The sequence below is a fragment of the Trematomus bernacchii genome, unplaced genomic scaffold (assembly GCF_902827165.1).
Source record: "Trematomus bernacchii unplaced genomic scaffold, fTreBer1.1, whole genome shotgun sequence".
Classification (NCBI taxonomy): domain Eukaryota; kingdom Metazoa; phylum Chordata; class Actinopteri; order Perciformes; family Nototheniidae; genus Trematomus; species Trematomus bernacchii.
This window is the reverse complement of record NW_022987531.1, coordinates 793,318-806,647: the sequence shown is the minus strand read 5'-3', so window position 1 is coordinate 806,647 and position 13,330 is coordinate 793,318. Positions and strand designations below refer to the sequence as shown.

General features: G+C 41.6%; 1 protein-coding gene across 1 annotated transcript in view; it reads left to right on the top strand.

The window, feature by feature from the left end:
* LOC117475857 (B-cadherin-like) overlaps positions 1 to 13,069 on the top strand; it is a 45,606-nt gene extending 32,537 nt beyond the window's left edge. Inside the window, 13 exon segments of the mRNA XM_034122210.1 lie at positions 2,558 to 2,702; positions 3,753 to 3,925; positions 4,446 to 4,574; positions 5,343 to 5,528; positions 5,753 to 5,997; positions 7,237 to 7,303; positions 7,305 to 7,380; positions 7,526 to 7,617; positions 8,140 to 8,272; positions 8,771 to 8,995; positions 10,037 to 10,167; positions 10,486 to 10,629; positions 12,073 to 13,069. Coding sequence (XP_033978101.1) covers positions 2,558 to 2,702; positions 3,753 to 3,925; positions 4,446 to 4,574; positions 5,343 to 5,528; positions 5,753 to 5,997; positions 7,237 to 7,303; positions 7,305 to 7,380; positions 7,526 to 7,617; positions 8,140 to 8,272; positions 8,771 to 8,995; positions 10,037 to 10,167; positions 10,486 to 10,629; positions 12,073 to 12,288 — 1,962 coding nt within the window. The 3' untranslated portion in view covers positions 12,289 to 13,069.
* Positions 13,070 to 13,330: the final 261 nt, after the last annotated feature.

The following is a 13,330-nucleotide window of genomic DNA, read 5'->3' as shown; positions in this document are numbered from 1 at the left end:
CGATAGTCAGTTTTTCTCCCAGCAGTTCCATTTCCGGTGCTGCGGTTGGGCAGCAGCTGTGTGTCTGTGCTGCGCGCGGCGGTACATTTGAATTACACCGGGCAGCGGCACAATATGACCCCCCCGTCAGCGCGAGTGAGTGACGAGTTGTGTCCAGACTGACAAAAAGTAGACTAAAATAATTCGTTTTCTTTGACTAAAATAAGACTAAAATGCTCAGACTTTTAGTCGACTAAAACTTGACTAAATAAAAACAGGATGAAGGTGACTAAACTAAACTAAAACTAAAAAGGAAATTTAACACAGGACTAAGACTAAAACTAAATAAAAAATTAACACTAGTATGCACTCAGTACTTGGTTGTGCCTCTTTAGCATGAATTGCTGCATCAATGCGACGCATTGGCATGGAGGCGATCAGCCAGCTGCACTGCTGAGGTGTAGTGTTAATTTCGTCAGCTATTTTTTTTATTTAGTTTTAGTCTTATTCCTGTGTTAAATTTCCGTTTTAGTCATATTTAGTCACCTTCATCCTGTTTTTATTTAGTCAAGTTTGAGTCGACTAAAAGTCTGAGCATTTTAGTCTTATTTTAGTCAAAGAAAACTAATTATTTTAGTCTACTTTTTGTCAATGAAAACTGTTGAGTCTTTTTTAGTCATCAGATTATATAGAACATTTCAGTCAAACTAGTCTAGCCAAAACCAATAATTTGTCATTTTAGTCAAATTTATTTCACAATAAGATTATATCGTGTCCTTATTTGATGAAAAACACAGGTTGAATGATTAAGAATGCAGCTTTGCAGAGAGTATCTGGTCAGGTTTGTGGTGTTTTTACCAGCTGTGTTATGGCCACATTGCTTCCCTTCTGATAAAACAATGCATTCACTTTTTTTCTCCGCCTCATTGTAGCGAAAATCGGCCCAAATATCACATAGTTTCTTTCTCCCAAGCAGTGGTGGCGTTAGACTTTTTCGTTGTCAGTCATTTTGACGGACAGGATCGTAACATTTCCGGTGTAATTCAAATGTACCGCCGCGCGCAGCACAGACACACAGCTGCTGCCCAGCTGCAGCACCGGAAATGGAACTGCTGGGAGAAAAACTGACTATCAGAGATGTAATGTTATCTTTGATAATATTTCGTCTCCTCATTTTTCGTCAACGAAAGTAAAGAGAGATTTTGGCATAGTTTTTATTTAGTAAACTACATTTTCGTCTCGTCACTTTTCGTCAACGATATTGCATGTTGATTTCGTTACAGTTATTGTTTACTGCCGTCATTGCCGTCTCGTCATCGTCTCGTTTTAGTCACGGAAGAAAAGGTCGTTGACGAACACATTTCGTCATAGTTTTAGTCAACGAAATGAACACTACTGAGGTGTGATGGAAGCACAGGGTGATCCGATAGCGGCCTTCAGCTCGTTTGCATTGTTGGGTCTCGTGTCTCATCTTCCTCTTGACAATACCCCATAAAGGTTCAGGTCAGTTTGCTGGCCAATGAATCGCAGTGATTCCATGGTCATTAAACCAGGTATTGGTACATTTGGCAGTGTGGGCAGGTGCCAAGTCCTGCTGGAAAAGGAAATCAGCATCTCCAGTCTTTTCAGAAGAGGGAAGTATGAAGGGCTTTATGGGGTATTGTGAAGAGGTAGATGAGAGACACGGGACCCCACAGCGCAGACGAGCTGAAGGCCGCTATCAAAGCAACCTGTGCTTCCATCACACCTCAGGAGATCCACAGGCTGACCGCCTCCATGCCACGCTGCATTGATGCAGTCATTCATGCAAAAGGAGGCCCAACCAAGTACTGAGTGCAAACACATGAACATACTTTTCAGAAGGCTGACATTTCTGTATTAAAAACATCTGTTTTTGTATTGGTCTTATGTAGTAATCACATTTTCATTAGCTGTAAGCCTTAATCATCAAGATTAAAATAAACACTTAATTCACCTTGTGTGTAATACATCTATATAATACATGAGTTTCACGTTTTTTAAATTGAATTACTGAAATGAATGAACTTTTCCACGATATTCTAATTTATTGAGATGCACCTGTACTATTTTTGACTGATGGGACCAATCACAGCCATTTAGACACCTATCCAAAAATAATAACTCTTGGTACCAAACACTTCTTCTGTTGGTGCTAGGGCTGCTCAATTAATCGTATTTTAATCGCAGTTACGATTTTGGCTTGCAACGATTATGAAAACAACATAATCGAAATAAAACGATTATATATTTTTTTGTATTGGTTTTTCAGTTGAATTATACTTGCAGTTCAGGTTCATCAACTGTTAAAAACATACTGTTCACATTTTTTTTCAATAAATGGATGTTTTCAAAGTAAATGGATAATCTTTTTTAATAATCGTGATATCAATTAATGACCCAAATAATCGAGATTATGATTTTTGCCATAATCGAGCAGCCCTAGTTGGTGCTTACACCTTCCGAAAACAGTCTCTATGCATGCTAGCGATATGAAATGGATAAATGGCTATTTCTTTCATGTATAGTACTATAATATAAATGTTTTTGTTGTATGCAGTTCCTAGCACACGCGGTAGCAGATGGTGCAGGAACTGGCGAGGAACCAATGGAAATTAATGTGAGAGTGATTGACCAGAACGACAACAAACCAGTTTTCTCCCAAGGCACCTACCTGGGAGAAGTGGCTGAGGCCTCAGCAAAAGGTACCGTCAGTGATTCCCAAAATATGTTTCCAGATGAAACTATGGCTCTAGGCCAGAAAAATAATTGTCTCAAGAATGTTTTGGTTTCTAAATCTACCTGTGTGCATGATGCATAATAGTAGTTAGTGATCATATTTAGGGTTAATTTTTACATTATATGGGGTATGACGACTCCAAAATGACTTCGCTGACTGAGCCAGAGCACAGCACATTCACATAGTTGGGTTAGAAAGAAAACCATCATACAAGCCCAGCTTTATTTCTTTAATCACCTTTTTTTAAAAGGGTAACTATCATGCAAAATGCACTTTTTGATGTCTTTTATACATAAATATGTATCCCCTGTGTGTCAGGGAACTCACGCAGCGTCAGAAAATAAAACCCTCTCTTTTCCTCCGTGCGCAAATCTCTAAAAACGGTGGTACAACGGAGCTGATCCAGATTTGCGTCCGATATGACGTAATATCGGAAATTCGGACCCACACCCCTATCAGAAACGTACCTATCAGAAACAATGCCAAACTGTTTTGGACGTAATATGGTCTTTGTTTACATTAGCAAGCATTGCTAACACTCAGAGCTAACCTAGCCTATACTGGAGAGAGCACATGTGTGAAGAAGCAGGATATAAAAAAGAACTCGCCTTGTGGTAAACCGGCAAGACAGAACGCCTTTGAGCTCCATACTGTTTCAGAAATAATCCTTGATGTGGTTTTGAACTAGATATGGCGTTTCATCACAGCAGTATCTGCCAGTATGAGCAGGCATAAACATCGCCCTCTCTTTTTTTCTTCAAATATATATTTTTTAAAGCTTTATACCCAGAATCAGCACTTTTGTAACAGGAAGTGAACTATAGGGATATGAGGCATGCCTATAATGTGTGATCTGTTTGGTATTTTGAGCAAAACACTTCATAGACATGTTTTTTTAATATATTTTTATATATCTGAGACCTATGCTATTGCCTAAAAATAGCATGATAGGTGACTTTTAAATAAAGTGTTCTGCGAACTTTGAAGAAACCTCTGAACACTTTTCTCTTTTCAGGTTTAGAGGTGATCAAGGTTGTTGCCACCGATGCTGATGAGGAAGATACTAACAACGCGGATATCCAATACAGAATTATGGACCAGGATCCAAAATTGCCCGCAGACAACCTGTTTGAAATCAACCCCAAGAATGGAGTCATCAGAGTCAATGCCGGTGGGCTAGACAGAGAGGTGAGACTTCTAAAACCAATTTCACCCGTCTTGGTGTGCTTTCACATTTAACCTTTTTAAATCACCTTTATTTCAGACAAACTACTAGTTTTATTTGGTTTATGTAGGATGGTGTAAATAAAGCTTGGGCGGGATTTTTCATACCTCTTTTTTTTTAATGACATTTCACTGAAGTTATCTTGTGGCTATAAACTGCTTTTGTAGTTGGAAAGAGAAATGCCCCCAAACAGGGTCTGAGGCATTTTGCCTATAATGTTATCTTATGGTCCCTTGCCCCCCCCCCTTGTTCTCACCATGGCCATTATTGAACTCCATTTTGATCAAAACTCCACATCTGTATAGCTTCTCGACTGCATCTTGTACGGTTTCCACGCTAACGCAGCGACAAATCTGTCTCTGCGGAGGGTAATAGGACTATACTAGAAATGTCTACTTGAAGCTTTTTAATGGGTTCTGTGAAATTAGAGCAAATCATGTAAGGCTTCCAGTTGAGTTAAACTCCATGTGTCTCTTTTAACAGAAATACCCACAATACACTCTGGTTTTACAAGCCAGTGACATGAACGGAGAAGGCTTGGAGGGAAGGGCCAAAGTAATCCTTACTGTGACAGACAGCAACGACAACGCTCCGGTCTTCACTCAGCCATCGGTAAGTACAACATCCTTGTGATTGAAATTATGTCTGTCAAGCTAGTGGCTGGCAATTTCATTAGGTAGTGGTTTCAAACTGATGTATGAAACCTCCAGTTCATAGACGGTCAACTTAAGGTCAATGACAGGTTTGCTGCAGAAACCTTTTTGGTGATGTAAAAGATTATTAGTAATAATAAAGACTGCTTCTTTTTCATTTTAGTAGTAGTTCTTGTAGGATCGGATCTCAGTATGGGTCCTGGAAGTTTATTATTTACATTATTAGCAGAAAATCCCATAGCTTCACAGGGAAGTATTGAACTAAAGTGCATTAAGAAGAAGAAGATGATGGACCTTTTTATTGAGGAATTCAGTTTTGTATACATGCACTTCTTATATAGGTACATACAAATACACAGTTATGTTTTTTGTGCGCACATACAAATACACACAGTTGTACATACACACAGTTGTACATTCACACATGCATTGAGAGGTCCAGAGAGGAGAGGCACCTGTGGGGTTAGGTGCCTTGCTCAAGGGCACCTCGGCAGTGGCCCAGGAGGTGAACTGGCTCCTCTCCAGAACCAGTCCACACTCTGTATTTGTTTGGTTGTGAACTGGCGACCCTTCGATCCAAAGTCCAAGTCCCTACAGACTGAACCACTGCCGCCCATTATGAAAGCAGATCATAAAAACATACTTTTGTTTAACACCAAGCATTTCAAAAATCGTTGTCTTCATTATTTGTTTCACTTCTTACTACCCCCTCCTTCATTCCCCACAGTATGAGGCATCAGTAGCTGAAAATAAAGCGGACGCTCTGGTCGTCACCATGTCAGTAACCGACGGAGACGAGCCACATTCCCCAGCCTGGAACGCCAAGTTCACCATTGTGGCTGGTGATCCCGGAGGACTTTTCACAGTGAAAACGGGAACCAACAAACTTGAAGGAATCATCTCTACTGTCAAGGTATGAAGGAAACTAATATTGTGCATTCTCTCAGAATTCATAAAGTTTAGTGATTTTTACAATAAATGTATTGTTCTATAGTTGGTTTACATCAACCTGCTCTGTTTGTCAGATAACAAACACTTTAGTGTATTATCTCAGTAAAAAAAAAGGTACCTTTGGGTTGTACAGCAGTATGAGCTGTGATGAACTGTCGCTTTGCTTTTTATCTTCCATCCAACCAGGGTCTCGACTTTGAGAAGAGCGGCAAGCACACTCTGATGGTTGCCGTGGAGAATGAGGTTCCTTTTGCTACTCGTCTGCCCACTGCCACGGCCACAGTGGTGGTGACTGTGGAGGACGTCAATGAAGCTCCAATCTTTGATCCAATGCAGAAGCATGTGACTAAACGGGAAGACCTTGCCGTTGACGATGATGTGGTGCAGTACACCGCCTCTGACCCAGACTATGCCCGAAAACAGAAAGTCATGTAAGAACAAAATCTCATGTACCGTGTTATAACATTTCCTGTTGTTCTTAAACAAGCTTTAGGTGATCCCTTCAACTCTCTCACCTCAGAAAGGCAACAGAGGGAATGTATTCATCACTAACAGTCTGAGCCTGCTGATAGTGACTGTACTTCTTGATCAGACAAGCAACCATACAGATGGTGGCGCAAAAGCTCTCAGGACAATTATGGGAATTGATAATCTAATGTTATGAATATACAGATTGGAGTTTTATTGTTTTTTGCTAATACAATTATTCTTAACTTTATAGAAACTAGGGTGCAGAAAAGATTTACTCAATTTGAACATGTTTCTTTGGAAATGTAGTAAATCAAAATTCCTTTTTTGTTTGGAGTCGAGATATGATTTGTCGTGGGATTAAATGCAATGTTTCTTTGAGTAAGATGTTGATCCTGCTTAAATGGAAGCCGTGCATGATGTTTCTGCTGGCTGCTCCTCCAGCTGTTAGAAAGCACCTTCACTTACATCTCATGCTAACTCGCCAGCTGTTGCTCTGCCGGCAGATTCCTGTCGAGCTGGTCCGACACATAGTTCCCGTTCCATCCTATCAGTAGCTTGATATCCTTTTCATCTTCTTGCTTTGAGATTATCTAGATAATTCAGTTTACAGTACAGTAGGTAATGATGCATCAAAGATTGTTCATTTCTGATATCTCTGTTTCATTCAATTATTGCATCTTAAATAATCCTATATGTTTTAGTTTGTTAAAGGTAGGGTAGGTAAGTTTGAGAAACCGGCTCGAGATACACTTTTTGTTATATTCCATGGAATGCTCTTAACATCCCGATAGCAATGAATATCTTAAGAGCTTTGACAAAAAATCCATAACAAAATGTCATCTGTGGAAGCCGTAGTACTGTAAAAAGCACGACCTACCTGCCTGTCAGCCTTCCATCTGTGCACAAACTTATCTCGTGCCCTCATTGGTCATGTGCGCGTTCGTGTGTGTTGGAGGAGGGGCTCTATAAGGAAGTGGCAGATTTTCTCCGGTTGTGTATTTTCTAATTCTAGCGATCTCGAGCCGGTTTCTCAAACTTACCTACCCTACCTTTAATGAGCAGCCAAAGAAAAATGTCTCTAGCTAAAAATTGCCACAATATCTAAGCAAACCTTAGGGAAACGGTGACGCCCCAAGTTAAAACATGATATTGGTGAGCTGACTTGCATAATATTAACATGTTGTTTTGTTTATGTGCAGGTATAGAATAATTAGAGACCCCGCTGGCTGGCTGAGCGTGGCCAAAGACACAGGCCTGATCAAAGTAAAAAAACGCCATGGACAGAGAGTCCCTCTTCGTCAAGGACAACAAATACACCGTTCTCATTGGTGCATATGACAATGGTAGGTGGCAGTCAGGACCTGCAGCGGTATATGCTTGCCTGCACTGGTTTAAAACAAATGTGGCTCTACCTCACTGTGATGTTTAAGCTTCTCTAAAATGAAGATGTTCTCCTGATGTTAATGTGTATGTCTGTCACCTCTCCAGATGAAGTCCCAGCCACAGGAACTGGCACTCTCATTATTCAGCTCGAAGATGTTAATGACAATGCCCCCACCATTACCGAACGTCAAATCATGGTACGTTTCCTTTCCCAAGTGCTAAACCTTTTTCCTATTTTTAATAATCATTTTATACATTTTTCCATTTAAAGGTGGGGTAGGTAAGTTTGAGAAACCGGCTCGAGATACACTTTTTGTTATATTCCATGGAATGCTCTTAACATCCCGATAGCAATGAATATCTTAAGTGCTTTGACAAAAAATCCATAAAAAAATGTCATCTGTGGAAGCCGTAATACTGTGAAAAGCACGACCAATCAGTTTAGCCGGCCCGGCTAAAATAATTGGATGGCCTACCTGCCTGTCAGCCTTCCATCTGTGCACAAACTTATCTCGTGCCCTCATTGGTCATGTGCGCGCTTGTGTGTGTTGGAGGAGGGGCTCTATAAGGAAGTGGCAGATTTTTTCCGGCTGTGTATTTTCAAAATCTAGCGCACTCAAGCTGGTTTCTCCAAAATGACCTACCCTACCTTTAAGAAAATGATTAAATGTTCTTGCTTTAGGACTTTTGTTCTAACAGGATTCATTGTGTTTTCTCAGCTGTGTAACAAGAAACCGGCCTCCCACCTGCTGGCGGTGACGGATAAAGACGGACCAGGCTTCACTTCTCCGTACAGGGTCTCTCTACAGGGCCTGTCCAAGAGCAACTGGACCGCTATGATGAATGCATCAAGTATGTACACTTTTAAATCACAACTGAATGGTTGTTTTCCACATGATCAAACACAAATGGCTAGTCCCAGGAAAAGCATATATGCCATAACGTACTAGAGTATGAATTATTTTCATCGGTTTAAAAAGAAGGAACATCTTCCTCAATGTTTTGCTGTTATGTTTAGATAAAGGTCATATCAGGTACCAAACAAAGTAAGATCCAGACATTAAATACGTTTTCGCTACTAGATCAGAGATGCTTCAGTTGGGTATATGTTTAGAAATTATTTGATTGATTGGAGTTTATTTGGAAGGCTATAACAGCATGGGAGACTGAATCGGTGAAGCTTCTTTGTTCAGGCCAACATGTGTTTCAAGTTCTTTGTGGAAAAATGGCAATTATATAATGTGTGCTTCACTTTGAGTGTTTTTAGTGAAAATGTTGTTGGAATTTGACAAAATAACAAACTGTGGAGAGTCTATAACATAAATGTCCCTTTATCTCTCTTTGTTGCAGAAACGGGCATACTCCTGAATTTGGCCACAGAGCTGCCCAGTGGAGACTACACTGTGGTCCTGAGGGTGGCAGACAACCAGGGCATGGAGCAGGACAGCAAGGTGCACGCCAAAGTGTGTGACTGCACTGGAGAGGAAGTGCGAATGTGCCAAAACCGTACTACGGGAGGGGTCCCTCGCTTGCCTGTCATTCTGGGAATACTGGGAGGCATCCTGCTGCTGCTCAGTAAGTCTCATATGAGATTAGTGTTTTGTCATAACTCCAGGAACGGTAGTTTTCATAAAGACTTCTACAGTTGCAACCCCCATTGCACATTAGGTTTATTGGCAAAATATATACAATTTCTCAAAAAAAAGAAAGAAATGTCCTTAAAATGTTTTACCCTGCATTGTGAGTTGTGTAGAAAGAAGACGATTGAAAAGTTATGTGTATCATTTCTGTATGGCCAACATTTGTAGTTCCGGCTCAGGGCTACTTTTTCACCTTTTTTCTGGCCCTCCAAAATCGAGGTTCTTACCGGGCCAACAACCGGGCTGAATATGCTAAACTAGTGACGTAAACACTCTCGACTGCTGAATGGTCAGAGAGAATCGCTGGCAAGGGGGCTACAACTACAACAAAATGAACATATTTGACCGTGATTTAATTGTAATACACGTTTCAAAATGATGCCGAAGTAACAACATACTGATACCGGTCTGCAGACAAGACGGCAGTTGAAAAACCTTTTAAAATGCGTGTTTTCTGAATGGAGATCGGATCGATCAGGCTAAGCTGACGTTGTATATGCTCCGTCCACACTCACAACAACGGCCTACAGACATAAAGCGACTGTATTCGCCATGACACAGACAGTCTGTGGTTTGTACTTTGTCTAGTTTCTGAACAGATATGAGGAGCTGTGAGCTCTGAGTGCTAACAGCTAACGGCTGATGTTTTGGTTTTGTGGTTCGCATTGAAGATGACGTCACGGCAGTTTTACGCAGCGTTGCTCCGCCCGCTGAACAGCCGATCTTCCCGCCTACACTGCGTTACTATAGTTACTACCCCAGTTCCTAAACTGTAATGGAAACACAGCATAAAGTGAGCCTGGCCTACCAAGGCCTAACATACCGTACTAAGCCGTGCTAGGTCCTGCAGTGGAAAAGCGCCATAAATGGCATGTCTCCTTTTTAAATGTCTGAGCCAGTATGATGGTGGTAATGTGTTCTGCTGACAGGCTTACCTCTGCTGTGTTGTAATATTCTTTGTGCTCTGTGGTTTCAGTGCTGGTGTTGCTGCTGCTTCTGTTTGCGAGACGGAGAGGAGGCGAGCAGAAGGAACCTTTACTGCAGGACGACGACATCCGAGACAACATCTATTACTACGATGAAGAGGGAGGCGGAGAGGACGATCAGGTAAATGAAGACGGAGGTTTGCTCCATTTCTTTCTGACAGGGCTCAGTCAGGTTCAATAAATGAAGTCATGTAAAAAGGACAATACTTCACCCTGAAAAGTATTACTTATAATAATATAATCAACATTCAAACTGTTTATTCCTTTACACTTTATTCTATATGTAATTTTGCATACATTTTCCATATCATGGTATATAACTGCCACAGCACTATGACGGTTGGGTAGAATACAGCATGTTCCATCTAAAAATATAAATAAGTTTATTATGAAAGCTTCATTATCTTTAGTTTAAACCCCTCCCTGTGCCCCCCCCCAGGACTATGATCTGGGTGTTCTCCACCGCGGTCTGGACAACCGGCCCGACGTCATCAGAGACGACGTGCTGCCAAACTTCATGCCGGCTCCTCTGTACCGGCCCCGCCCCGCCAACCCAGATGAAATCGGAAACTTCATTGTGGATGTGAGTCTAACATTCAAGCTCTGTTTCACCACTGCTCCACGCTCTGCCTCTTTTCCCCAGTAGCATCACACCGCCACCAGGTGGAGGCCGACGTAGGTCGTTGTCCGATTTCAAAAAGATATTTTATTATTTAAAGGAAACCTATCATGCTATATTTAAATGATATATTGTAGGGCCATACCTATATAAGGTATATTTATACGTTTCTGTTTTCGAAATACCAAACAGATCATGCATTTTAGCCATGCCTCATTTCACTCTATGTGCTGTTTGCTGTCTACGGGTCTGATTCTGTGAGCTGCAGCTGACCACGCCCCCCTGCAGGAGAGGGGAGACGTGCTCTGATCAGCTGCTTGGCTGTCAGAAGAGGGGGAGAAAAAGAGATCTCCGTCCTCCGTGTTTTATTAAAGCCTATATAGAGTCGTTATTCATTTGTTTTAAAGCTCAATAAATAACAAAGAAGACCTTTGACCGGCACTTTTCTAATTTTGTCCGGAAGATTTAAACTTTAACGGACATCTTGACCGGCGAAAGAAACTGAAACTGAAACTCTGCTGCACGGTCCCCTCGTTCCTTGGAAGAGGCGGAGAGGTGGGTGTTTGTCATCTGCTGGTGGACTAACCGGAGAGAATTACAGTGCTTGCCTCGACGGGGAGGGATTGCATTGAATTACAGCAGCAGGAGCAAACGCTTGCCTCGGGGAGGGAGAAAGAAAGCCACAGCGGAGAATAAACAGAAGGGTAACCATGGTAACCAAGTCTTCTTCGCTGCTTTTGTGGCAGACTACAGCGCCACTTACAGGCCTGGCATATGTACTACAGCGCTTTCGAGCGGCAATGGCCGGCCGTGGCCCAACCCCACATTCCCCTGATAGGTGGAGAGTGGGCCCAATAGCCGTAGCACCACCGTCCTGACGTCAGGACAGTGTTCAAATCTGGATCAGTTTTTATCAGATCCGTTGCAGACCCTTTTGTAGAGATTTGGGTATGGAGGAAAATAAAGAGGGTTGTGTTTTCTGACACTTGGTGAGTTCCCTGGAACACCGGGGACACATATTCATGTATAAAAGACGTACAAAAGTGCATTTTGCATGATAGGTCCCCTTTAAACTGAGTTGGGCGGCTATAATTATACCATGACAGTATGAAGTAATGTCTGCGTGGGAAACCCTGCTGCTTTTATAAATCAGTGTATTAGATAGGGAAAGTACATTTGAAATTAGGAAGATATTACCACATTTATAATTCTAGATTCTGATCTAGAGGATTTTTTTTCCCTTCCAAACGATGGGTCCTTTCACAGCAGGATTTTTTGTATATGGTTTGACAGTTGTTGCATCATCCTCTATTTTTGAATCCTTCCTTGCATAACAGTGCTATAAATACATAAACAAATTATAATAAATTCTGTTAAATGACGACATGTATCCTCTGCTCCTCTCAGAACCTGAAGGCCGCCGACAACGACCCCACTGCCCCCCCCTACGACTCCCTGCTGGTGTTTGACTATGAGGGAGGCGGATCGGACGCGGGAAGCCTCTCCTCCTTGAACTCGTCGAGCAGCGGGGATCAGGACTACGACTGCCTCAGTGACTGGGGGCCCCGCTTCAAGAAGCTGGCCGACATGTACGGAGGAGGAGAAGATGATGATATGCTGTAAACCAACTTTGGAACTAATGATAAGGATAGGTGGATGCACATATGGCTCTGTGAATGTAAAATTGATGTAACCATGAACTGATAAATGACTGCATCCCAGGGAAAGAGTAGACCAGCCCACAGATGTTCCTCTGTGGGGAGATGGAGCAGTCCTGTCCAGCCGCTGCTCAGGAGCCAAAGGATGACTTTCTTTTTCTAAACATGAGTTCCCCATTTAGAACCGTTGGGCTCGCTCTGCCTGTCTGTTGGATCCCTGTTTAGTTCTAGACTATAGACCAACTGCTTTTTGTTTATTTCTGTTCTTTGAATCCTGGAGCCACATCATCAGTCTCTATGTTCCTTTCTGGATTTTGTGCAGGTTTTTCTGCCTGTGTTGTCGCTGCCTGATGACACTGGATGACACAGATGCTTGCATTTGCACTGGTAATGTTTCTATAGTTTTGGCATGTATGGTACTTAATATTTTTCCCGTTTTTAATTTAATTTTGATGGAGTTGGTACTACTGATTCAGTTAAATTGCATTGTTTTGTATTTCTGTTTGAGGAATGAAATCACAAATGATCAAGGGGAAATCCAGGTAGCAGCCTGCGCCACATAACCCTGTAAGGGTGTGCTCAATGAGTTCTAAATAAATGCTTTTTAAAATGTTTGACAAGTGTCTGTTCAGTTGACATCTTTATTACATTGAAATGTCAAAACACTTTGCTGTAATCTCCAATGTTACTTTATTGCAAACGCTTTGTTATTTGAATTTTTTATAAAGTTATCTTAATACAATGGATTTGTGAATGTTCTTTTGTTTCACTGATGGAAATGAATCTCACTAAAACGCATCCGACATTCTTAATGTACACCAAAGCAGCAGTGATGACAGGAGTGCAGGTTCTTCACTTCTCTTGTGAGATGAGCATAGTGCTAGACTTTTCTTCAATGAATTCCTTTGAGAAAGCAGTTCAAACAGCTGCACAGGACTTTCCATGTTCACTTCAACCCAGATGTGTCAGTCTGTTCATGATGAGCATGTTGTCGGATCCCAATCAGG